This window comes from Curcuma longa, chromosome 11, assembly GCF_044706935.1.
Source record: "Curcuma longa cultivar G26 ecotype Majalengka, Jawa Barat chromosome 11, ITB_CL_G26_1.1, whole genome shotgun sequence".
Taxonomy (NCBI): domain Eukaryota; kingdom Viridiplantae; phylum Streptophyta; class Magnoliopsida; order Zingiberales; family Zingiberaceae; genus Curcuma; species Curcuma longa.
This window is the reverse complement of record NC_133871.1, coordinates 32,789,775-32,816,753: the sequence shown is the minus strand read 5'-3', so window position 1 is coordinate 32,816,753 and position 26,979 is coordinate 32,789,775. Positions and strand designations below refer to the sequence as shown.

General features: G+C 35.0%; 1 protein-coding gene across 2 annotated transcripts; it reads left to right on the top strand.

Annotated features, from left to right (window-relative positions):
* The first annotated feature begins 1,705 nt into the window (after nt 1-1,705).
* Nucleotides 1,706-25,944, top strand: LOC141840184 (regulator of nonsense transcripts UPF2). Of its 2 annotated transcripts, none has more exons than XM_074728093.1 (17): nt 1,706-1,773; nt 2,534-2,607; nt 4,742-4,829; nt 10,983-11,185; nt 12,569-12,913; nt 13,396-13,500; nt 13,624-13,751; nt 13,859-14,035; nt 14,186-14,267; nt 16,989-17,267; nt 17,358-17,555; nt 17,708-17,809; nt 20,987-21,238; nt 21,319-21,537; nt 23,165-23,335; nt 24,328-24,513; nt 24,604-25,944. In XM_074728093.1, exons 2-17 carry the CDS (start codon nt 2,545-2,547, stop codon nt 25,582-25,584), a joined length of 3,579 nt encoding a protein of 1,192 aa, XP_074584194.1. In that variant the 5' UTR covers nt 1,706-1,773; nt 2,534-2,544; the 3' UTR covers nt 25,585-25,944. The 2 variants fall into 2 exon arrangements, with proteins under 2 accessions (XP_074584194.1, XP_074584195.1); XM_074728094.1 differs by lacking the exon at nt 1,706-1,773 and adding an exon at nt 1,869-2,143.
* Nucleotides 25,945-26,979: the final 1,035 nt, after the last annotated feature.

The window sequence follows — 26,979 nt, the reverse complement described above, 5'->3', positions numbered from 1 at the left end:
CGTGAAATGAGTATTCATTTTTTTTACATTTAATATTCTAATTTATATTTTATATATTTATTTTAAAGAAAAAATATTAATAAAAATATACAGATAAGCCCTGATGATGGAAACCCTCGAGCTACACTCTTAAGCCCGATGATAGCATTAGTAGTAATGATTTTATAATTATTATAATTAAAATATCATATAATTATAATAATTACGATTTTATAATTTTATACTGTTATAATGGTTATGCTTTCATAATTATTATATTAAATCATTACTAAGTCATAACTTTTAATTTAGATTTAACTATGAGATATACAATATATAAAATCAAAATTTATTCAGATATCTACAATTAATTAAGGAATTGAACTAGCAACGATTAAGTTTTAGATTAAAAATATTATTTGAATCCTTACAATTTTATTTTATTTTATATATTATAGTAGTTACAAAATTATAACTGATATTATATATCGATTTAAATGAAAAAATTATGATTTAGGTGGAATCATAATTGTGCCATTTTATATAAGGATGAGATATTTTTTTGATTAAAAAAATCAAAATAAGATGTATAAAATGACTCTTTTCACTTTTGCTCGAGTTTTATTGAACAGTATATATTAATATCTGAATGAATATAAAGATCCAGACAGCTCACCGAGTCTCTTGGCACAGCCATATTTATACAAACATTACATTACGACACTTAACATACACCAAAGCTCACCACGCATTTGGTAACCGCACTATAAAATCTAACAACCAAGAGAGTAAAATCTAAATAGATAATTCCAATGAAAAGATATCAGAGAAAGAGAGGAATTAGATGAATGGAGAAAAGCATGCAGTCTCTCCAACTCAAGCTTGCAGCTTCGAGAATTAGAGGAATGTATTTCCGAATTTTCCTAAAGGACGCATTTAAGTTTTTAAATGTTTCAAAAGACGTATCATATTAATTTTATTTTATATTTATCAAACGACATATTATTTGCAATGATGATCAGTTAACGTTTTGACATTCTATGATCTATCTTTTGGGTAGCTTTAAATGAGCAACGGATGCTAAAGAAAATACCTTTCGAATTAAGAAAGTACATTGTAGCAAAATTTATATCTAATTCAAATTAATTAGAAATAAAATTATGAAGTAAATAATGGAGTATATATACAAAGAGAGAGTATCTGTTCGTCCGCTTTGTATTTTAATAATTTCCAATTTCATCACCAAAATTTTACTTAAGCCGATATATTATAAAATTAATTTTCAGCCACAAAACTTTCACTTGGCTCCAGTTCTAAAATTATTTTTAGAATTTCGATCTTAAACCTTCAAAAATTTATGTGGATTTGTGGATTTGGAATCGCTCATGTCACTCCTTTGAAAAATTTCCACTCAGTTATATTTGTATGTTACAAATTTTTAAAATTTTAATTTTCAATAAAATTTTTTTATAATAAACTTTTATTGGTAAAAATTAAATAAGTATCCATTATTTATAAAATCATAGATATTTAATTTTTAAAATATAGTTGAATTGATTATGAGAAAATAGATTTATTAAAATGATCAAGAGTGTTATTTCTCTTTTTGATTTATATCTAATTTTTATTCTTTCAAAATTTCACTTTACCCTTCAAAATCTTTTAATATCGTAAAAAGTTACAACAGGGGGCATAATTAGTTTTAATTCTTCAAGAATAGCAGGCTCTGTCAATTTTCTCGCCGTCCTTCGAACCTTCGTCTTCATCGCTGGAGGACGCCGGAATTCGCCGCTGGTATCTCCTCCTCTCCGCCGTCCTTTATTTTCTCCGCCGTCGCTACCCAATTATGCGCGCGTTCTTCTTTATCCTTTCTTCCTTACCAAACCTAGGGTTCGTGCTAGGGTTTTCCTGTACTGCTGTCTCCGCACACTTGGGAGGTCTTTCCTCGTCGCCCTGTCTGCCGATTCTTCTTTTTTCGCAACGGAGCACGTTGAAGCGACCGGACGTATTTCCTTCACTCGCTCCCTTCCTTGTTGCCACCAAAAGTCATCTTCGCATACAAGTAGTCCACTTCCTCTCTTTTGATCAATCTATGAATAAAAATCGCGTTTGATATCTTTCTTCGCAAACTGGGTCGGTGGAACGCCACTTGTTCCGAGGTTCGGTAAGCATTCTCTTCCTCACTGGGCATGCTTAAACCATGATAACGCTGCTAGCTCGTTCTCTCCCTTTCTTCTTGCCATTACGCTACACTCCTTTTCCTTCTACTCTCCCTTATTTGCTCAATATCGTCCACAACCACAGGTCTCTCCTTTTCTGTATTGCTCTTCCCATCCACCATCTCTCAAAGAAAGCGAAAGTAATCGCATATTTGTTTGTTGAACTAATATAAAATGTTCTCAGTTCTGCCTCATTCTCGGAGTTGGCTATAATTCTCCCTGGTCCCATGAATAGTGATCTCAGTTTGTCCAGATGATTCAATGAATTTCATGCGTATTGTATTTTTCTTTATATTATTATATGATAAATCATCTATCGAAGGTTGATAATGCAGTTCATTGCATAATGGAGCACACTGAAGATGAGTGTCGTATGGTCAATGATCACCAGGGGAAGCAAGATGATGAGGTAGGGTTTTTAATTTGATTGTCGTTGAATTACCTCTTGGAAAATATCCTATTCTATTGGATATAAGAGAAAATTGCCATTGTAATTACATTTCTTTAAATTACAATTGTTTAAATCATGGGAATCTTTAGATTGTGTTCATGTTGGACCTTGATTGTGTCAGAACTCTATGATGCTAAATTGTAGTCATTCATGTATGCTCAGCATTAGCATGAAAAATGATTGGTTTACACTAGCTGAATTCTTTAGGTCTAATCACAGGAGAGTTGATTCCATAAAATAAAGAAGTCATGTATTCTTTCTAGAATTTGGGGAAAGAATAGTTTTTTTTTTCAGCTTTGCTATAAAGGGATAACTACATGTATATATGACTCGATGTAGAAACCTTAGATTTTAGATACCAATATGGGAGTAAACCCACTACTCCAATTACTCTAATTACCTAATAATTTTAGCATTCACTCTCAAGTTGAAGCATAGATAGTATTTATGTCAAGCTTGTTAAATGAACTAAAAGTGTAGACTAAGATATGACCGCAAACATATTATTTGCACTAAGTGGAACAAAACATAAGGAGGTAATGAAGCGCACCGTCAATGATTCCTTCAATTGTAAATCAACTAAGCTTGCCAATCACAAATTAAAAAGCTATGGAAATAGATTTGGAGCACAGAAGAGATGATCCCTTCATCCTTAGACTTGTCATCTCATTGGTAAAAGAGAGTAAAGGAAGAGAGGATGAAGTAAAATGAGACCATAGAGAAGTCTCACTCTTAGGAATTAATCTTGTGAGCAGGCTTCTTCCATACAAAAGCAAGCAATAGACCGAGGGAAACAGAGAGCATTTGAAGGCTCTAGAAGAAAGATGGAAATAGTGGTTTGATTCTTTGCTAGATTCAAACCACAAATTTGTCCACAGGTTTGGAAGCACGAACAGGGAGATGACAGGGAGGCTGGTGACCTTCCTGTGCACTGTCACACATTGCTTGTTGGTATGCAGGGGCACACTTCTCCCTGACATTCATGGGTGGTGTAGGAGGAAATGGTGTGTCACATGCAGCAACGGAGGAGATTGTTCATCGGATGAGGGGAAGCACGATCCTATGTGTTGTGACCACAACTAGGAGCATGTGGTTGGTGGCGAGATGGCAGCTTTGCAGAGAGAGAGAGAGAGGAGACAAAGGATCAAAAGATGAAATTGGGGGGGGGGGGGGGGGTATGCAAGTGACATTCCCTTAAGGGGAATTAGGTTTTTTTTGGAAAACCTTAACTCCAGTAAGGGGAATCTAATATCATATAGAATTTGGGGAAATGAAAATATTTTATTGTTTCTATTGTAAAGGGGTACCTAAATATATGCGACTCAATGCATAATTCCATATCTAAAACAATGATGTGGGACTAAACCCTCCAATAACTCTATTATCTAATTGTAACATTTTCGTTTGATAAAATTAGAATAAGCCTCAGAAATATAGTTTTCTGATTTGAACTGATATATTATCATGTTCGGATTGATAGGATGTCAAATGATATATTTTATATCCTCGGGAAGATTTTCAGTTAAATTCTGACCAATTTAAAAGTTGGTCTTACTGTAGTTCAATTATAAAAAGCCTGTTCCATCCACTAGTGTTGATCGCAGAAATGAAATTTGACTGGAGTTTCTTTTTTGTTTATATCACTAGGCAGTGGTGATTGTTAGAAACATCAGTCAGCATTGGTCAGTAAGGATGGTATGGTGCTGGATCCAAATCAGACCAAATGACATGCTTTAACATACTCTTAGTACTAAAGTGCCATATGTTGTTTGGATGGCTACACATTACAAAAATCAGGCAATATACACTATATTTGGCTGATATCATTGTCTTGGCATTGGAAGAACAAAGGATTGGATACATTTAGCATTCAGTGCTTGATTGGTCTCATATTATACATTTAGCTTGCCCTTCCAGTTCTTTTATGATGTCATCAGTTTGACAAGAACAGACATTTTATGTAATTTTTTCTTCACTTGGAGTTTCATTAGTTCTAACTATATGGAAACTTTATCGTTAATTTTCATCTGAAACTAAATTTGGAGTTTAGAGCTCGGAATTATCATGTTTACAATATTTCATTTGTTTGCAGGAAAATCTTGCACGCCTTGAGGAACATCGAAAATCAATTGATGCAAAAATGACACTCCGCCATAGTAATTTGAATCCTGAAAGACCAGGTAAGCATACAGTGGGATGCAGTGCTTTATAGTTTTATACTGCTTTATAAAGAGAGCTGCAATGATACTTACCATCCAATACTCCTTAGGGAAGGAAAAAAAATCCCCACCCTTTTCCTACCTAGCTTCTCCATCTAAATGCCTATTCTTTTTTCACCTTCCTTTTTTTTTGTTCTATCTTTTATTTGTAAGGAAACACACTTTAGAGTTTCGGAGGCTTGGCTGAGGCCTTTATTATAATGTCAGTCTCCAACCATCACCATCGGATTGCAAGGACCAACCTTCATAATGTTGAATCTGAGCCTTTTTTATGTCAGAGAAATTGGAATGTAATAGGGTTTGATAACCCAGGTAAAGATAATATCAAAGGCTAATTTGTTGCAAATAGTAAATCTGTAAATTGTTATTAGAGTAGACAAATACAATAACAACAACAAAGTCTTATCCCACTAGGTGGGGTCGACTATATGGATCCTTTTATGTGATTTGACTCTATTCCCTACTATATCATAATCCATACTTAAATAAATTTTATCTTGTTTTATTGTTACTAAGTCTTTTCGTCTTCCTCTTCCTCGTTTGATGTGCGTATTTGTTATAGTTTCACATCGCCTAACTAGAGCATTTATTGGTGGTCTAAGTATATGTCCGCACCATTTTAAACGTATCTCTTAGAGTTTTCTCTCAATAGATGTAACTTTGACTTTCTCTCTCATGCTCTTATTTCTTATTTTGTACATTCTCATATGTCCACACTTCCATCTTAACATCTTCATTTTTGTAACTCGTATCTTTTGCCCATGTGTTCGAGTCATAGTCCAACATTCAATGTCATATAACATAGTAGGTCTAATCGTTGTTTTGTAAAACTTTCTCTTTAAGTTTTAGAAGTACTTTACGATCACATAAAACACTTACGCTCTCCTCCGTTTCAGTCATTCCTACTTATATTCTATGTAAGACATCTTTTTTAATTCCTTCATCGTCATGCAAAAATGATCCTAAATATTTAAATCTTTCAGTTTCAAACAACTCATCATCTCCTATATTAACAATTGTCTCATTATATCTAATATTGTTTAAATTTAAATTACATATATTATGTCTTTACTCTATTAAATCTAAAATATTTCATTTCTAGTGTTTCCCACTAAGATTCTAATCTAGTATTTACTCTTTCATGTGTCTCATCTATTAAAATAATATTATCTGTAAATAACATGCACCACGGTACTATATCTTGAATGTGTCCAGTGAGTTTGTTCATGATTAGTGTAAAAAGATAGGGACTTAGAGCAGATCATATATGTAACTTTATTTTTATTGAAAATGTTTCAATTAATTCGTCTGAAGTCTTCACTTTGGTCGTTACATTCTCATATATATCTTTAATTAGTCTAATATATACTACGCAAACACCTCCTTTTTAAAAAAATCTTCATATAATTTCTCTTGGGACTCTATCATAAATTTTTTCCTAAGTCAATGAATACCATGTGTAGATCTTGCTTTTGCTCTCGATATTTTTCTAAGAAGACGTATAACTTCTATTGTTGACCTTTTAAGCATGAACCCAAATTGATTTTTGGTCACCGTGGTCTCCTTAATTTTTTTCTATTACTCTTTTTCAATGTTTTATGGTATGACTCATTAGTTTAATACTTCTATAGTTTATACAATTTTGTATGTCTTTTTTATCTTATATAAGGAAACTAAAGTACTTGTCCTTCATTGATCAGACATTTTTTTCGTTTTCAATATCATGTTAAATAATTTTATATGCTATTCAATACCTTGTTTCCCTAGGCACTTTCATATACCTTTATCGAAATATTATATGGTCCAATGACTTTTTCATTTTTCATCCATTTAAAACTTGTTATATTTTTGAAGAGTTAATTCTACGATAAAAATTTAAATTTCTATACTCATTTGACATAGTTAAATTATCTAAATTAGGTTAGTCATCTAAACTTTCATTAAAAAGTTGATGGAAATATCTCTTCCATTGTTATTTTATTTCTTCATTATTTATTAGTATCTTATTGTATTTATCTTTGATACATCTTATTTGAATAAGATCTTTTATTTTCCTCTCTCATACTTTAGCTATTCTATAAATGTCTCTTTCTCCTTCTTTTATATCCAATTTTCAATATAACCGTTCAAAAATTTCATTCTTAGCTTCATTTACTGCTTTCTTAGACGCTTTCTAGGCCATTGTATATATTTTTAAAGTTTTTCTCATTTTTATAAATATATAATTTCTTATAGGCTGTTCCTTTTTTCCTTCACTTTCTCTTGTACTTTCTCATTCCACCATTAAGATTCCTTATTTGGTGGTGCATGCCCCTTTAACTCATCGAGTACACTCTTGATTATTATTTTCAACTTTAATATCATCTTATCCCATGTCGTATTAGAGTCACTGTATATTTCACCTAATGCTTGCACTCTTACTTTCTTCTTAAATATATTTTATTTTTCATTCTTTAATTTCTACCACTTAATTCTAGGAGTCGTGTGTATTTTGCTTCTATTAATACTATGTTTGAAGCATATATCCAACACTATTAACTTATATTGGATAGTTAAACTTTCTCTAGAGATGACTTTGCAATATTTATAAATTTTTCTATCTCTCTTTCTAATAATAAGAAAGTCAATTTGCGATTTATTATTTTCATTTTTGAGCATGATCAAGTATTCTTCTCTTTTTTAAAAAATATATTAGCTAGTATAAGGTCATATGCTATTGCAAAATTTAATATAATTTTCTCTTTTTCATTTTTTAAACTCATAACCTCCATGCACCCTCTCATATTTTTCATTTTCACTTCGCATGCCCATTTAGATCGCCTCCTATTAAAATCATTCATTAGGTCATTCCAAAATCTTGATTTGGTATCTTCGTCTAATTTTATTTGAGGTACATATATACTAATTACGTTCATAGTTTTTTTCTCCACTACTACCTTGAGTGGTATAATTCTATCCTCCTTTCTAATTACTCTTACAACTTTCCTTTAATGAACTATCTACAACAATACCTACTTTATTTCTTGTTTTACTTTTTCTTGTATATCATAATTTAAAATCTGAGCTCTCTATGATCTTTGCCTTCTCGCCTGCTCATTTTGTCTCTTACATACAAAATATTAATTCTTGTCCTAATCATCGTATCTACTACCTTTGTTGCTTTACCAGTGAGGGTTCCTATGTTCCAAATCTTAGATTATTAGTTTTTCTATAATATTTGTTCTTATCCAACTTATGGTACGAGAACTCTTGCTTATTTAACACTACATCCAAGTTGGAGATGTAGCAGTCCTTGTCGATATGCTATAATTAGATCCTACAACGTGAATTCTTACATATTTATCACTACATCAGAGTTCTGGAGATGTAGTGGTTATTGACGAGACGTTACATTCGGATCTTACAACGTGTTCCTTCCGGAGAACAACCTAGCATTAGCACAATAGTTTAATGGATTCATTTATTGAATATATGCCTTAGTTTAATGCTGTCTGACAACCTAACGCAACCTTCTTCCTTTATCTGGGCTTGAGACCTGCCATGATGGGGTTAATTCGTCATGGGTGGAGTTTATTAAAGTAGACGAATGCTGAGATAATTTTATTGGATTGCATCTTTTCTTTGACAATTGTTGTCTGTGTTTTGTGCTCTTGTGGAGCACTAAATTACAGGTTACATACATTGTGTTGCAGTTGTTACTATATAACTTCATCGACTCTTTAGAATCACATCCCAATTCTATTATTGATGAGTTAATTGTGATAGGTTCATGCATTACTAGGGCCATAGCCCTACACTTCAACTTTGCACTAGACATGCTGCTTCTTGCTCTTCTAAAAATTTAAACTACCTTAGAAGCATGCAACATTATGTTATGAAGCTTTTGTTTGTGGGAGCACTTGCCCAATCAACATTATGTACACCGTCATCCAAAGATGACTTTTATCCTAATATAGATGAGCTTTCCGTGGAATTTCTTTAGGCAGCATAGAATTCACAAATTGCATTGAAAGATATCAATCAGTTTCACTTTGAGATCTATAGGATATCAATTGGTTTTGCTCCTAATCTACTAGTTTTCTCTAGCATGTCAACTAGATACTTCCACTGGGAGATGTGTTGGGGGTAGCTAGGATGCGGCCTTGAAGGGAGTAACAAGTATGCCCAAACTTCCTGTAGTTGGTGCACTTGAATCTTTATTTTTTTTGTTGGTACTCCCCCTTTTTGCTCCTTGTTGGGTTGGGCATCAAACTCACAGTGTTTGTTTACTCCTTGTCCCACAACTGGCAGAGTGGTGGTGCCAAAGTTGGAGTGGAACTTAGAGACTGAAGGTGAGGACAAACGACAACTTAAAGCACTTAGGATTGCCGTTCATAATGTCATTTTGGTCCATGTCAATTAAGAGTCTCCTCGGTGAGGCCTATGGGATGCCATCACTCAGGCTTGTCTGACCATTGTGAGTATGTGGTGCAGAGCGACTAGTAAAGATAGGCCACTGTCTCCCTCCAGTCTTGACTCATCTCACTTTGCAAGTGGTTGGAAGTGAAGAACTCTTGCATGAAGAAAAATGACTCCTGCTCGAAGAACATCTCAAAGTGGAGCTTTTTCTCAGGCAGAAGCACGAAGAACTCCTGCCCTGCAAGCCTTGTCAACATTCCCTGCAAGCGAGATTATGAGGTTGTTGTGGCTTAATTGGTTGGCTACCTTGGCTTACTAATCCTTATCGAACCTCGTCTATATTAACTCCTGGTCCATTCAAAGAACTGTCGTGCCCGTGAGTTACCTGTCATAAATTTCCCTCTTTTTGAACATGCTGGATCTGGGATTGAAGCATTTAGACCAAGATTTCCATATGGAAGGGATAGGGTATTAGTATGTTGGACAGATAATTTAAATGCAATAATTGATCCTCTACAAAAGGAAATGTTGAATGACTGGATTGTATATATTTGATTTGTTATGCCATCAGGGGTTGTCGCAAGGGGGTGCTAGGGTGGTTATTTAGTTAGGTTAGTAGGGATCGAGTGCCCGTTGAACATATGTTTATTATTTAACAATATAAAAACTACATTTTACACCTTGTATTATTTGGTATTTATATATAAATCCCTTGCATTTACAATCAGATTCTGAACAGGAAAGAAAGCAGAAATTAATTAAATATATTTTTTAGCAAACATGTATAATTATAAGAAAAATAAGTTCAAGCGAGATATACTACACATTGGAGGAGCTAAATAAAGAAAAAAGGTTTATGCTGTCAAATTACGAGGGCAATTTGCCTAAAAACTAAAGGAATAAAGGAACTCTTATGCAGGAGTAATTTCTTCCTAGAGAAAAGTCAAACGAGTGTTCTCAGGACTCATCTCCAATTGCATCCATATAATTGGTTAAGATTTTGTAGTACTTAAATTTGGCCCAATATAGGCATTTTAGTCTAAGATAAATTAGTCATTCTCAAAGTATTTACTATTTAGTGGACTAACTCTCTGATACTTATAATATTTACTAATTCAGGTCCATGGCTAAGCTATTTTATACCTTTTGGTAAAATTGTAGTCTTGGTCTAGCAACATGGTCTGGATTTTTTAGAAACACAGCTTTGTTAAAGATCTTTTTGGTCCAATTTTTAATCAGGAATTTTGGGATGATTATATTTACTTCAAATCCATTGATTTGGAAATAGCCAACTCAAAACTGTATTAACGTTACAATTTGTGGGTATTTTTCAGTTCAGTGTAAAGGAATTTTAGTCTTAATCATGAAGAGTGTTGGGCTTTTTTTTTGGCTAACTGCTATGACCATTTGGTTAACCTCTAGGTTGATGTATTTGTCTTGTGATTCTACAATGATCACTTATCTGAGTAAAAAGTATTTCTTTCTTATAGTAACATCATTTTTTATTGTCTTTCTTGTCGATGAGCTTTGTATACTGTCCAGTGAACCTATGCCACAGATCCTAGCAAGACTGTTATTAATAGTCAATATTGCAACATTTTGAACTATCTATTAATAAGCTATGTGGACAACTAAAAAAAAAGAAATAATGCAATGTTACTTTTAGCAACTACTTGGTGATTTAAGAGAGAAAGTTCTTTTGTATCTCTGTTCCAGATTCTGGATTCCTCAGGACATTAGACTCCAGTATCAGACGTAATACTGCTGTTACCAAAAAGCTTAGGCAGATAAATGATGAGCAAAGAGAAGCCCTATTGGATGAGCTGAGAGGTGTCAACATGAGCAAGTTTGTTAGTGAAGCTGTTACTGCTATTTGTGAAGCCAAGCTTCGAGCTTCAGATATTCAAGCAGCAGTGCAGGTAGTGCCCATCACATTTTTTTTTCTTTTTGTGATTGCTAATTATGCTGACATGCATCTTGAGTTTGTCTGTGTTAAAAGTATGTTGTTATCTATTTACTCAGTAATCTGTTTTGGTTAACTTGTACATGTGCAAACCTCCATTTTGTGTTAGACAATATCCTTGTCATAATTGAAATTTCTACTTTAGGATCCTTTTACATGGAATCAAGCAGCTCTCATGAACTATTGGTTATATTATACTTAGTTAATTCTCTAGTCTGTTGCATCATTTTGTGGAATGGGTAAGCTGTTAATTTGCTTCATAGTTGGATGCATTTGTTTCAACTTGTGTAATTAGCAGGCGGTTGAATGACTCTTTGGTAAACTGAACCTATTTGGTCTAGGTAATATATGTGATTTTATGTTGTAAACTATCTCAATTTCACGTTATTTTTTTTATACCTGCTATTACCAAGGAGAGTTGCTAAACTTTTTCTTTCTAATGTGTTCCATAAGACGTAAGTGTGAAATTGTGCTTTTGTTATTAAAATTGGGTTCCTCGATGATAGTCTAGACCAAGGTTTTAAATCTCATTCTAAGTTAGGTCTTTAGTCCCCGATTGCAACAAGTTGTTTCGTGTCATTTCAGCTGTGCCGATTAGTAGTGCCACACACCAAGGAGGAAGAGGAAGAATAATAAGAGGAGGATGAGGATGAAGAATAAGAAGAGGTCTTACAGGAAGCTTTCCTGGGAGTTGTGGCCAATGCTAGAGAAACACTAGTCATGCCCCACCTTTGACATCTTCCTTGCAAGCTGGTGTCGGAGGAAGAAGCTTAAGGTTTTGGAGCGGAGGAGGAGCTGACATGGAGCTTCTTGCAAGGATGAATGTTTCAGAGCTTCTCGCTTTAAAGGATGAGCGATTCAGCTGCAATGAAAGCACAAAGTTTAAGTTCCACTTGTTTGCTCATATTCCGAGTGTTATGGAGCTTCTCACATGCCTGGTTGGCTGGCAGAACTAAAGATTTTGTGTGTGCCGATCAACACATCTTAAGATGTTAATCACTGGTTTAGTCTTGATGTTATTAACTTGAGGCACTGCACTGGACCTTTTCTCTATCTTTTCATTGACTTTGAGATAATGTGGTTTGATTGCTAATGTCTAGTTTGTATTTAGAGAAATGTTTATTGCTTTGATCTCATTGTTCTTCAATCTCGAAAGAATTCTATTATGCATCTGCTGTAACTCATCTAATGCTGACCTGTATTTGGAGTAAACTTTGAGTGCTCATTTGGTATTATTCATCATGCTTTTAATTGTTTCTTTGTAGACAAAATCAATCAGAGTAAACAGGTGGCCTTGTTTGATGCCCTAATCTTTTTCTTTTTGCCTGTTATCATGCAGGTTTGCTCTTTGCTTCATCAAAGATACAATGACTTTGCACCCTCCCTAATTCAGGGCCTGCTTAAAATTTTCTTTCCTGGAAAAACTGGTGATGATTTAGATGCTGATAGGAATTCAAGGGCTATGAAGAAAAGGAGTACTCTGAAACTTCTTGTTGAACTTTATTTTGTTGGGGTGGTTGATGATTGCAGCATTCTTCTGAACATTATAAAGGATCTTACTGCCCCGGACCATTTGAAGGATAGGGAAACAACACAGACGAATTTGTCACTTCTCACAAGTTTTGCCCGACAAGGAAGATTCTTTTTGGGCCTTCAACTACCTGGACAAGAAATTTATGATGAGGTAGCATATTGGCTATCCATAAACTTCATGCTTGTGCTAATATGATATTTGCAATGTTTTGTGTTGCTATGTATATTTTGTGGGTGGTATTATTACACTTGTGTCGGTATTAGCACACTAAATTAATGAATATTTACGTGCTTAATATTTTCAGAAATATTGGATTCATAGTTGATCCATGCCTGATGCTGGCTAGGTTCAGTTGGTGTAGTTTTCAGTATATCGGGTCCTGCTGTCCAATGCAAATACACATACATGGCACACATTGCACAGTGTGTGTGTGTGATGTAAGTGCCATATGCATATTATTGGTGGAATTATATTATGCATATTATCGACTGATTAATATAGACGCTTACATTGGACATAAAGAAACCTATTTAGTTTTTTTTTGTTTGCATTGACAGAAAGTTGTGTTGATACCTAGCGGGCCATAATGCTCCTTCTGTCAAACTAATAGCTTCTTGTCATGTCTACTGCAGTTTTTTGCTGGCCTTAATGTCACTGCAGATCAGAAAAAAAATTTCAAGAAAGCATTACATACATATTATGACGCCGTAACTGAATTACTTCTGTCTGAACATAATGTAAGTTTGACTAAATCACGTAATTTATATGCATTTACTATTCTTTCTGTGTTCTTTCTTTAATGTTTTATTCTATTTTTTTCTCCACGCCTGTGCTATGACTTGTCTATGGGGTTGTTTCAGTCACTTCGGCTAATGGAACTTGAGAATGCAAAGGTCTTAAATGCTAAAGGGGAGCTTAGTGACGAGAATACTGCATCATACGAGAAGCTCAGGAAGTCTTTTGATCAATTATTCCGTGGTGTATCTTCGTATGTTTTTCTTTGATGCTTCTTATCTTGTTGTTATGTGGATATCTATATCAATAGTATTCAGCATATTCATTTATTCACATTTTAATCTTCTGTTTCATATACAGTTTAGCTGAAACACTTGATGTGCAACCTCCTGTAATGCCAGATGATGGCCTTTCAACTCGAGTTACCACAGGAATTGATGCAGCATCTTCCACTTCAGTGAAAGAGGCATCTATTCTTGAACCTGTATGGGATGATGAAGATACAAGGGCATTTTATGAGTCATTACCCGACCTCAGGTTTGTTTGGAAGTAGTCATCATTAATTTTCAAACCTACAGAAAAGCTATAGTGTAATTTATTGGTTGTACTTATGTTGTCTATTCTCATGGTTTAAGAACTTTATCAAACAATCAGTTGGGAATCTTGTTGTGTTTTGTTACTCATCAGAGCATTTGTTCCTGCTGTTTTACTTGGAGAAGCTGAACCAAAGTTGAATGACCAACAACTGAAAGCACATGATCAGCAAAGTGTAAGAATGCATCGGCCTTTACATTTATTTATTTAGATTCATCTGGGGAAGTTCTCCTGAGGTGTTTTAACCAGAAAGATGCATGCTACTCGTTATTCTTATTTATGCTAGTGCCTGAAAGTTGGATAAGCATGCCTTGGTGTGGGGAATCTAGCGCATGCCTCAATAGGGCATGTTCGCCTGGCTTATATTATCTAGGATGTTCTGTATGATATGCACAATAGCATATAACTTGTAGTGCATTAGTAGTTATCATGGACTTTAATCTTGATGATTATTATGGCATTATGCAGATTAACTCAAAAGCACTATATTAGCCGCTCGGAGAATGCTAAATTATTTTTCACAAACCTAATATACAAAGAAATATGTTAAGTAATTATATTATACTTAAGAGTAATGATTCTTGAAAATCAGCAGGAAAATGCAGTAGGACAGGCACATAACCATGCAGGTGGGCCCCACTTCCATGCCTGTGTCTGTCTTGTTGCATTTTCCTGCTGGGTTTTCATGCAGAGAATCATTACTCTATACTTAATTTTCCATCACAGGTAACCATTAATACTATTGAGTTGGTAGTTACTTCAGAAAATTCATGTCCAATCATGGAAGTGAGGTTTCTAGTTGTTATATCCTAAGTTAATTGTGGAAAACTATTCTGACAAAATACAACTTTAAGGACCCAGTAATTGTCATCCTTCCCAGTTCCCATGTGTCCAAATGAAAACTAGTACAATTCCTTTTCTTTCTTTTCTTTCCATGTTTCTACCCTTTTCTTCTTTACACCCTCATGACTCAGCATAGTTGCTAAGTGGGATTCAGAAATATATCTTTTAGATAGAGAGCAATGACTGGCCAATGTATAAAACTACAACCATCTGAATATACGAACCTTTTTGTCATGATTGTCTTTGACTGGATCTGATTAGTTTATAAAACACTGTGTGGAGTCAAGCCTAGCCCAGTCCTTTTCATGATGTGCACTGGCCAGCATGGATTTCAGTGAACCAACCTAGCTTCCACTTGCGGTTCTAGTATTTTTTATTTACTCATTTAAAAATTATACAAAAATATAAAGAATTAAGATCGTAAACAAAAAATTTAAGAAGTGAGAAATCCCATTTCGTAATCAAACATACTACTTTCCTTTGAGAGTCCATGCTCAGCTCAGCTCACTGTTGCTGTTGTTGAATGAACTATGGATAGGAAAGAGGCATGTTTAGAAAAAATAGGCGCATCTTCATAATCATAAACTCTGCTTTTGGCTCTATATGGTCCTTGCCCAACTTTGACTGATATACCCAGGTGTGTGAAATCAGTGGCATCATTAATTTCACAAATGAACCTCACCTAATTTCATAAGTGAAAATTTCGATGCTACTAATTGAACTTGAACTATAGAGATAAAATTGGAGATTTAAATTTTTATATCAAACTTTGGAGAGGGATGATGAACTTCTAGGAAGTTTAGATGAAGCTTTAGGTTAGTGTTGTGGGGTTGGGGAGGGAATATTTATAGGATTTTTTAAAGATTGTTTCAAGGCATTTTGATAACTATACAACCAATTGATAGAACTATTCTCATGATTTTAATTTTTTAAGTGTTAAAGAGTAAAATGGCCTTTTTAGTAAATATTTGATAGGGGTAAATGAGTAAGTTGTGTTCAAACTAGGCACTAGGCCTTTGTTTGGCCCTTCTTGCAGCTAGCAAGCCTCACCTTGGTTCATGTTGGACATAATTTGTGTTATGTGCCAAGCACAGATTTGTTCCAGGTGTTGCCTGGCATGGCCTGCAGGCCTCAAGGTCAATGCTTGGTTTGAGGTGTTGTGGTTCAGGCCAAGCACAATCGGCCTGTCTATGGTTGGGTCGTGCATGACATGGCGTGGTTAGGCTGATTGGCTTGGTCCAATTGCCATCTCTACGATTTTGGTTTATTTCCTATGCTGCCTGTTCAACCTTCTCTATTTGCCAATATGTTTGGTTTTCTCAGCTCTTTTAGTTTGTCTAGGACTCTGTGCTGCATGGATGCTTTGCCTAACAGTTGGCTTGACTCATTTATCTCACCGAATTTGGCATACCTGTCGATCCTACTTGTCCTACTCGACTTAGTCATCTTGCTTAATCTTCTTTGCCTGCTCAAACCATCTATCTTACTCGTCTCAGCCAGTTCCCCAAGCTCGTATGTTTGCTCCGGCCTGCCTGATTCGTTCAACCCTCTTTTTTCTGCCTTGGAAGATGGAAGATGCTATGAATATGTATTCTTTAAAATGGTGGAAGTACTATTAAGAAGGATCATGAAGGAATAATGATTTCATGGAATTGTTACCGAACACATGGATTACTTTTTCTTGCTAGCTAAACACACCTTAAGAGTTAACATCTAGCATATTTTGGTCTGGAACTCTGGATTACTAAAATGTTCAAAGACATTCCAATTTTTCTCATGCAATAAGCTATACCATCAGTAGGCATAAAAAAATGCATATATAAGTATATGAACCCTTTTTTTCCAAAATATTTTTGGGTATGATTATTGAAGTTAGTAAGATTTGTTGAGTGAAAACGCTTGGAAGATTGATTATATATTTAATTATAGTTTGTCTTACCTATTAAATTCTAGAAGCTTCCTAGTCATGTTGGTTGCTCCTTCACCACGTTTAAATTTTCTTATAAGTTATTGTTCCTTCAGAGTTTAATTTTGTAGTATTTTGTTTCATTAGGAAAATACATTGGAGCTAGACACTGATACACAGGATGCTGCTGAGACTAGCGTTGATTCAGAATCTTCACCAAAGTGTAAAACAGAAGAAAAGGGAAAGGATAAAGATGAAAAAGATAAGGAAAAAATGAGAGATTCTGAAAAAGAAAAACCTAAAGATGACATTGAAAAGAAAGATGGGGAGAAGGATAAGATAAAAGGTCTTGATGGAACGAGTTTGGATAGTCTGTTACAGAGACTTCCGGGTTGTGTAAGCCGTGATCTTATTGATCAGCTGACGGTGAGGCCATTTGGTTCATTTCTGTTTTATGCTTTATGTTGTTTGCTACTAGAACTGATGTAACGTATTTTTATATGTGACTTATCTCAGGTAGAGTTCTGTTACTTGAATTCTAAGACAAATAGAAAGAAATTAGTTCGAGCACTCTTCAATGTACCAAGGACTTCCTTAGAGTTGTTGCCATACTATTCTCGAATGGTGGCAACATTGTCAACATGTATGAAGGATGTGCCACCAATGTTATTATCAATGCTAGAAGAGGAGTTCAACTTTCTCATAAATAAGAAGGTATATATTTGGAGCCTTACTGCAACTTTGTTGAATGCTAAATTTCAGATCAGAAAGGGTTATTCTCGATGACAGCTATTTGTTATGTTGAAACATGTGTACAATTATTTTTGATGCTGTTAATATTCTAAGTTGTGATTTCCCATTTTTAGGATCAAACCAATATCGAGACAAAGATAAAGAACATTAGGTTTATTGGAGAACTTTGCAAGTTCAAAATTGCATCTGCAGGTCTTGTTTTTAGTTGCTTGAAGGTATGCTTGAAATTGTAAGTCTTATTTATATTTTTGATATATTGTAAGAAAGTCTGGTTGCCCAATCCTTTATTTATTTTTTGCAGTTTGCACTGTTCATTTGTTATTAAGATTCGTGACTCTATAACAGTAAAATCGAACTTTCCTATCTAGGTGGATATTGCTTGTTATGTGATTGCCTCCTGCAATCTTTTTTTAACTCTTTTAAGAGTCTCCTTTTCTTTTGTCATTCCCTAGAATCAATAACTGCAAGATTTTGTTTTTGTTATGCAACATCTTTGGTCGTTCCCTCTATCTTCACTTAAGTTTGCCTTTGAAATTACATAGAAAACTTTGTGGAAGTACACCTTCATGTAGTTTGTTGGTTTCTTTTTATTTATATAGCATGCAGTTTGATTTGGTTTAGCTTTTACAACTATGAAAAATTTGCAGCAACAACAGGAAAAATGATTATGTTTTGGGGAAAACAATTTCTCAGAAGTCATTTTTGTAGCCATACTGGTTAGTTAAACAATGGTGAGAGTCTTGTTGGAAGTGCAAATGGCCCCAAAGAACATAACCTCTTTACAGGTTAATATTCAGTTATTATAACTTCTGGACTCATGTCAGGCAACAATTTGAACTTGAATTGCACTCACAGGATCCAAGGTATTTTGAGCAATATTCATTTGGAATTGAAAGATAGAAATTAGGCATGAAAAATAACATATTTATAATGTTTCAAAATTATACCTATTTTAGGGATTTTTGTTGGACAAATTATTTTGGAGCGATTAGGCTGGCTACAAAAAATGAATAAATAAAAGAAAATACGTTCTACAGTCTGCATATATTCGAAAGATATTGATAAATTCTATAGATTGGAAGGTGTAATGGGTCAATTAGTTAATGTAATAATATATGAATTAGTTGATTCGAAAAATTATTAATGATATAGTTGTGCATAGAACTCAATATGAGGTATAAGGTTCATGTAGTTGACCTGAAATACTTGGGACTTGGGACAAACAAAAGTTGACGATGGTGACAATGACTTAGATCATCTTGATAAGCAAGCACAAAGTTATATGGATTTGGTCACCTATAATCAACATTAAGTCTGGTGGCTTTTCCCCTTGTGGGCATTGGATGTTATTACTAGCCAATTTTCAAATGTTATCAACTGTCTCATGTCAGTCAATGTTTTTTATTGGAAGCACACTGATAACCTGGATCCTGTGTGTGGATGGACCCTTAGTGTGCTTGTTGTGGGCCATATATTCCAAGTATACTTTGTGTTTATTTCCATTGACATTTAGGATCATTTTCTTGCGGTTATGATGCTATGATGTTACTAAGTTAATGACTGGCAGATGTGAAATGGCTGTTAATTTGCTGAGATATACTAATTCATGAGTCAATAGATGGCTGGAAGATTTAGAGGTCAACAAGCAAATTTATTCAGGTGCAAACTCATATACCGTTGGTTTATCAACTACAAACCAAGATAAGGTTAAAGGTTGAGGAATGCATGGGTTTACATTCAGTTGGTGCAATCACATGATTGTAATGTTTTGATATTTGTCCAATATGTTGTATTTGGATAATATGTTGTTCTAGGTAGATGTGTCAAGTAGGTGAATCAGATATTTGACATTGGATAAAGCCAAAACAGGTCCAAGTCAAACAGAAATTTGGTAGATGGAGAAGTCCAACAGGAAATTGTCAAATGAAAAGTGTAACAAGAATCTGTCAAGAGGAAAGTGCAATAGGTATTTGTAGTGAAAGTCCAAGCAAGTCGAGGTAGATGTGGGTCAGATGTGTGGCAGTGGAACTTCAATAGGTCAAGGTGAACTTGATGTTTGACAAGTGATGGGACCATTGGATGCTTGGTAGGTGATGGAAGTCTCGAGCCATATAAATTGTCTAGTCGTTAGTTTGTTTGTGATTTTATGTTTGTGTTATTTTATATTTCCCTCTGCGTACAAACATATTTATAGACAAACACACGAAAGAAAAGTGAGGATCTAAACCCCCCTAGCTGCGTTTCACGATCTAACACATTCCATGTCAGATTGGACCCAAAAGCTGGGAACTCAAGGAAAAGTACCAGATAGTAGAGACATGTAAAATTCTGCTTAGATATCTATTAGACTCTAACATAACTTATAATACCTAATGATAAAAGAACCAATGTGGATTTAAACTATTAACTCTAGTACCCTCCTTCAAGCTGCAGTGTAGATATTGATTTATGTTCTGCCAAAAGTCCCACAAATCAAAAACATAGGACTGAATGACACAAGATACTGTATTGGTGCAATGGTTGACGATCGATGATTTACACTGAAGTGAATGAGTAAATCTTTGTCGAGTATAATTTCCTTCCTCTATTTCTTTCAAATTGAAAATATTCCATGTCATTGAAGTTTTCTATAAATGGAATGTTGAATAATGAAGCATTGTAGAGTAAACGAGATAAGTAAGGTTTTAGAAGCTACTGTGACATAAACGAGGAAAAGTATCTTGTGAGAGATTAAGTAATATTCAATATTAATCCAATGGACTAGGATGAGATGTCATAGAGGAGTTTGAATTCTGATGTCTAATCGGGAGAATAGAAAGAGGATACTGGATAAAATAATTAACCTCTTTTGAGATTGCAATTTGAGAGACTTGATGCAAATGTTGCACCATGATGTGATAGGTTAGATTATGTTGAATCTACTCTATCTGACTACTCCTGTGTGGTGTTTAATTTGGTTTGCGCTAATGTTATTTTGGGGCCAAAAGGGTTTTATTAGGTGCCAGGTTAGGATGAGTCAGTTAAAAGATAGGTAGCTTTACATGAAATTCCAAGAGCTTGTCGGTGGTTGGCATCTGTATTAAGTTCTTAAATATCCTACTTCAAGTCCTGTATATTGTTTTTGTTATTTTTGTACTTTTCCTGAAATATGCAGGAATAGCATTAGATTTGGATTTTTTTCTTGTTTTCTTTCACCAAATCCTTTATTTAATAGGTGCTATGTTTTGTGAGTCATACATGTTGATTGTTGAATAGGTAACAGATAACATGATTTGACTTGGCATACCTGCGACTTATATTCTTTCATCAGTCATTGTAATGTAACCTCAATTTGTTAGGAAGTGGGACTCATTTGAAAATTTTGTAATTTAATTTACTGTAATATTATTCAGGCATGTCTTGATGATTTCACTCATCATAACATTGATGTTGCTTGCAATCTTCTTGAAACTTGTGGTCGGTTTTTGTATCGATCACCTGAAACTACCATACGCATGGCAAACATGTTGGAGATTCTGATGCGATTGAAAAATGTGAAAAATTTGGATCCCCGTCATAGTACATTGGTTGAAAATGCCTATTACTTGTGCAAGCCTCCTGAGCGTTCTGCTCGAGTTACTAAAGTCCGTCCTCCATTACATCAGGTTTGTTATTTTTTACTTGTTGAACCTTTTTCTGTTCATTCCTATGAACTGCACTAAGGAAGGTTCTTTTTCTTGTGCAGTATATCAGAAAACTGATTTTCTCAGATCTTGACAAGTCGACAGTGGAGCATGTTCTGCGTCAGCTGCGCAAACTACCTTGGTCTGAATGTGAACCATACATCTTAAAGTGCTTCTTGAAGGTTCACAAGGGGAAATATAGTCAAGTACATCTTATTGCTGTTCTCACTGCAGGGCTTGGTCGCTACCATGACGAATTTGTAGTGGCACTTATAGATGAGGTCAATTTCTTAAGGGCTTGAATACTCTAACTGCGGTATTTATGGAAAAATAAAGATTTTTAAATTTTGTTTCTTGGTATTTTGAACTATAGAAAAATTCACATTTCAACATTTTTATAAATTAAGCCCACTGTCATTCCTCTCTCTCTCTCTCTGGATCATATATGTTGATTCAGTCCCCCCCCCCCCCCCCCCCCCCCCCCCCCCCCCCCCCCCCCCCCCCCCCTTAAAAATCTGATTTTATGTTCCATGCAATCAGAAAACATGTCCAATTCATACGTGTATTTTTACCTTTCAATTGAATAAAAATTTCTCTTGTTTAATCTCAACATGTGTTGTTTATTTCTCTGTTTGAATGTAATCCCTGGTACTGTGCCAATTGTGTTCCTATTCTATATGTGAGTTTGGAGTTTGATTTTGCTGCTGCATCATTTTTGTTATTGACAGTTGAAAGGAAACAGTGTAGAGAAAAAGTGAGTTTCTACCAAATGTTATCCTTGCTTTGGATAGACATTGGTGCATATGACAAATTGTTGTGTATTAATTTTTAATTATGCCAAATTGTGTATTATATCCTTGATTATTGTGTTAATCATAAATAGTTTACATTTTGCACTGGAACCAGAGTTACATGAATAATTGTATCAATAGTTAGAAGTTGGATCTTAAGTGTGTAGCTTATTGCCTCCTGTACAAATGTCTTATATAGCCACTGAATCCTTGAATTCATTTTAAGATTGCTATCATCATTATCAAGAACACATGTTTGCCCCACTAGGTGGGCCATTTATATGGCTCTTATCTCCTCCATTGAATTGTGCTCTAGGATATATCATTATTTGATAAGTTAGCATTATACCAAATACGTTTGAAATCCATGCTCATAGGGTTTGAACATTTTTGTGTTGTTGATCTCAAATAGTTTAAATTTTGCCCTAGAATCAGAGTTACATGAATAATTGCGTTAGTAGTTAGCAGTTGACCTCTTTATCATGTGGGCCATGTGCAGAACAAGTGTTCTTAAGTGTGTGTATTGGTGTCTTCTGTCCATTTGCCATTTTTAGTGAAATTTGTGATTGTTTTGATAAGATCAATGCTTTACATAGCATGTTTGTCTTATTAGTTGGATTTTTCTAAATGGCTCTTATCTCCTCCATTGAATTGTGTACAAGGCTATATCACTTTTTTACGATTTAGCGTTATATACCGAATAAGTCCTAGATCCAGGATCATAGGGTTTAGGGCATTTTTTTAACATTGGTCGACTTGACCTGATGTGACTCTTCTTTTGTTATGGCTTAGAATCAGAATTGGCAGCTTTATCTTATGCAAAAATATCCACCTCTGAAAATTCTGTAAGTTGCTTGTCAACACATTGATTGCTGTTTAATTCATAGTAGTAAGTTTATGTAATGGATCAATGGGTAGGTGTAAATTATTGCAATTAATGAATCATATAGATGCAATAAACTTGAGGTTGTTTTATGAATACGTATGCAATGAGTATGTTATCTATTATAGAGATGCAGAAAACCCATCATCTTTGGTATTTTATTTTTGTTGCATCCAAATACTCCTTCGTTTGATGCTTAAGAAGTTGCTAACATACCAATTGAACATATTGTAGGTACTTGAGGAAATTAGATTGGGATTAGAATTGAATGATTATGAGATGCAGCAGAGGCGGCTTGCTCATATGCGATTGCTTGGGGAGCTATACAATTATGAGCACATTGATTCCTCCGTAGTGTTTGAAACACTTTACCTGATCATTTGTTATGGTTACGGATCATCAGAAGTAAGAATCTGGCATTAGTGTTTGGTGATTTTATTCATGATATCATTATGTGATCAACATAAAATGAAATGTTACTCTACAGTCTGTTTGTTTCATAGAAAATATTTACTTGGATTTTTTTTATTTTCTAATATTCGGTGCAATGAAAAATTTTGGTCGGATTTTTGTCATAGTTAACAAAAAATGTAGTCATTTTAGGGGAAAGTGAATTCCACTTTAAATGAGTACTATTCTTTTTTGCCCACATGTCTGGGAGCCCTCCACCTTCTTCCCTCATCCACTATCAATTTTTTATACAGGTAATGTTTTCCGTGAAACAAGCAGACCCTTAGTGATTGTAATTTGACAGTTATCTGGATAGGTAAGGGTCTCCAACTTTTGATCAATGGCCTACATTTTCCTGACCAATTCCACTGTTCAATTTGTTAAGCAATGTCTTGACCTGCCAAAACTCAGTTTGACCTGTGCTGGTCAAGTTGACACTTTCCTATGTAGGATATTATAACCATTTGTAGTACAGCAGTTATATCTGTTGTTTCTCCCTTGGTGCAGCCTCACTCTCTTCTTTCCAATCTGCGTTAATCTGGGGAAGTTTAGGCTGAAACAAGTTGTTTATATGTATCTTTTAAATCCAATTTGTGTTACTTCAGTGCAAATGAATTAACTTGGCTATTAGCTAACAGTGCCCATGTTTGAGTAAAGTGGTAATTCTGCATTGCTACTTCTAGGATCCAAAAAAGCATGATGTCCCTACTGAAATCAGCATTGCTATTTATTTTACTTCAGACTAAGCATAAATCTGCTGCCTGAAAAAAAAATATTGTATTATGTATTTCCCTACTTTGTTTTTCTTGTGATTGTGACATATGGTGGTGATGTATCATCTTAGGTTTGCTAGATCTAATAGTGGAATATTTTGAGAAAGCTGCAATATCAATTTCATTATCAATGATAACATTGGAAGATGAGACTGACTGATGTTTTCCTTTCAGCAAGATACTTTGGATCCACCAGAAGATTGTTTCCGTATCAGATTGATAGTTACCCTTCTTCAGACATGTGGTCACTATTTTGATAGAGGTTCTTCCAAGAGAAAGCTTGATAGATTCTTGATATATTTTCAACAGTATGTTCTAAGCAAAGGTCCAATACCATTCGACATTGAGTTTGACATTCAGGTTAGTTCACTACTGGTTTGAGTCATCATGTATAGAGATTTGTCTGTTTCTACTCAGGAAATTAGACTTGCTTACTGGACATCATTGCAGGACATGTTTGCAGAATTACGACCTAATATGACTAGGTACTCAACAATCGAGGAAGTTAATATTGCACTTGTTGAACTTGAGGAACATGAACGAACTTCGTCAACTGATAAGATCTACAGTGAGAAGCACTCAGATGGTGAGTCTCAAATAGGTCAATCTCAGTCAATTTCAACAATTAATGCCAACGGACAAGGTACGACAAATGGAATAGAGAATGGTAGGGTTCATGATGCAGCAGGGGATAGCGATAGCTACTCTGACAATGGTAGCATTTATCACGATGGGCATGAAGACGAGGAAGAACCAATGTATGAAGACAAATCGGATGATGGGTCAGATGGTGATGAGGATGATGATGAAGATGATGGTGCAGTTGGATCTGATGAGGAAGACAATGTCCACGTCAGGCAGAAATTGGTGAAGGTGGATCCCAATGAAGAAGAGGACTTCGACCGTGAGTTGAAGACTCTGATGCAGGAGAGCTTGGAATCAAGAAAGCTGGACATAAGGGCTAGGCCTACTATTAATATGATGATACCGATGAATGTTTTTGATGGTTCTAAGGACCCGAGGTTTGTTGAGGGGGAGAGTGGTGAAGAGACTGTAGAGGAAGATGGTGGCGGTGGAGGACCAAACAAGGTGAGAGTTAAAGTGCTGATGAAAAGAGGCAACAAGCAGCAAACAAAGCAAATGTACATCCCCCATGACTGCACTCTCGTGCAAAGTACAAAACAAAAGGAAGCTGCTGAGTTGGAAGAGAAACAACATCTGAAGAAGCGGATTTTGGAGTATAATGAGAGAGAAGAAGAGGAACTAAGTGGAGCATCATTGCAAGCTGGGAACTGGATGCAGACTGGGAACAGCAGTGGTAACCGGACTGCAGTCCGAGGTAATTGGGATGGAATGAGGATGGGCTTGCGGCCACGACAACATCCACATCCATCTGGTGGGTACTATCATTCGCATGGTAGGAGAAGATGATGATACTGAAGGGTAATTTTGGTTAGCAAATTGAGTTGGCGTGCTCAGTACTAATCGTGGTCGGAGAGATCTTCTGAATGCAAGGAACATTGGTGGTTGTTATCAGAGATGCAACAGGCATTTACAAAGGCAATAATATGTTTCAGCCATCAGATCCTGAAATGAACGCGGAGGTTCCTGGTTGTGTTTGTGAAAATGATCTGAATAAGTTATTGTAATACCACAGCGTTGTCTACTGCAGCTTGTTTCTTCCACTTGACTGATACTACTTCCATAATTGTATGAGTTTGTCTGTTGGTGAATCTTGTAGGGGGGTAGGATGCAATGAAATGGGAGTGATTTATTCCTTCTGTGATTTCATTTCAGTATTCGGAAGAATAATTTGAAGCAACTCATAAGGAATGAGTTGTTCCATTCCATTCATCCCAAAATTCAACAGTTGAAAGCTTGACAATTAGAATATAGATAAATAAATTTCCTAGGTCATTATCTAGATAAATTATGTGATATGCCAAAGTGCTCAGACCATGTAGATTGGTCAGGATAGCAGCTCATGTCAAGTGATTAGTTGGTTGGATGTTTTTGCTGAATTTGCTGAGTTGGGTGGATCCATCGAATAACCTGAGTAGAATGTTGAAGTGCTATGTCGAGCAGTTGTGGCAGATTGGAAAGCTTGAATAGATTGATTGAATCAAATAACTGAAATATGCTGTGAATCAAATTGGCTGCTGGCTGAATCATATAATTCAAGTTGGCTGTAAGACTCGAATGGTAGGATCAAATGAGTGAAGGATTGTTCTAGTTTTATCATTCTATTATGAAACAATAACCACTTCAAATCCTGAAATCAAAAGAGAACGAAACTAATAAAAGATCGTAATGAAACAAGAAAACAATTTATTTATTTTACAATTGACAAATCAATTTGACATGTAATTAACTGGAAGCTCTTGTGCCATGACATTAGTGTCAGTCATCATGGAATTAACTGCGAGTGCTTATATGAAGATCAATTACATGAAATAAATCTGTTAAAGTAGAGAAGAAGTTAACACAACTTCTCTAAATTAATAAATAGCTATATTACCCAAATCGAATTGCTTAATTCAATGGAATAATCACATGTATAGTTTTGCCTAGCTTACTCAAATCCAATTGGTCTTCAAAGAACAGTGAAATCAATGGAGGAGTTGAACCGATCAATTCCCATTGGCCTCTTGTCGCTCAAGGTGAAGGGGTTGGCAATCATAATATAAAGGTAGATACTTTCTTGTTAAATTAACAAAGTATGTCACTATAAGATCTCTTAAAATATATTCCTATCGAATCCATGAAAATCTGTGACTCATCCATATCACTAGATGAATATGCATCAGTCGATCATAAAATATCAAA

Bases quoted from the DNA above. Each gene is read 5' to 3' on its own strand.
- LOC141840184 (XM_074728093.1), top strand. From the start codon at position 2,545: ATGGAGCACACTGAAGATGAGTGTCGTATGGTCAATGATCACCAGGGG. The intron at 11,186-12,568 runs GTAGTGCCCATC...GTTATCATGCAG, and splicing joins ATATTCAAGCAGCAGTGCAG to GTTTGCTCTTTGCTTCATCA. The intron at 17,268-17,357 runs GTGAGGCCATTT...GACTTATCTCAG, and splicing joins ATCTTATTGATCAGCTGACG to GTAGAGTTCTGTTACTTGAA.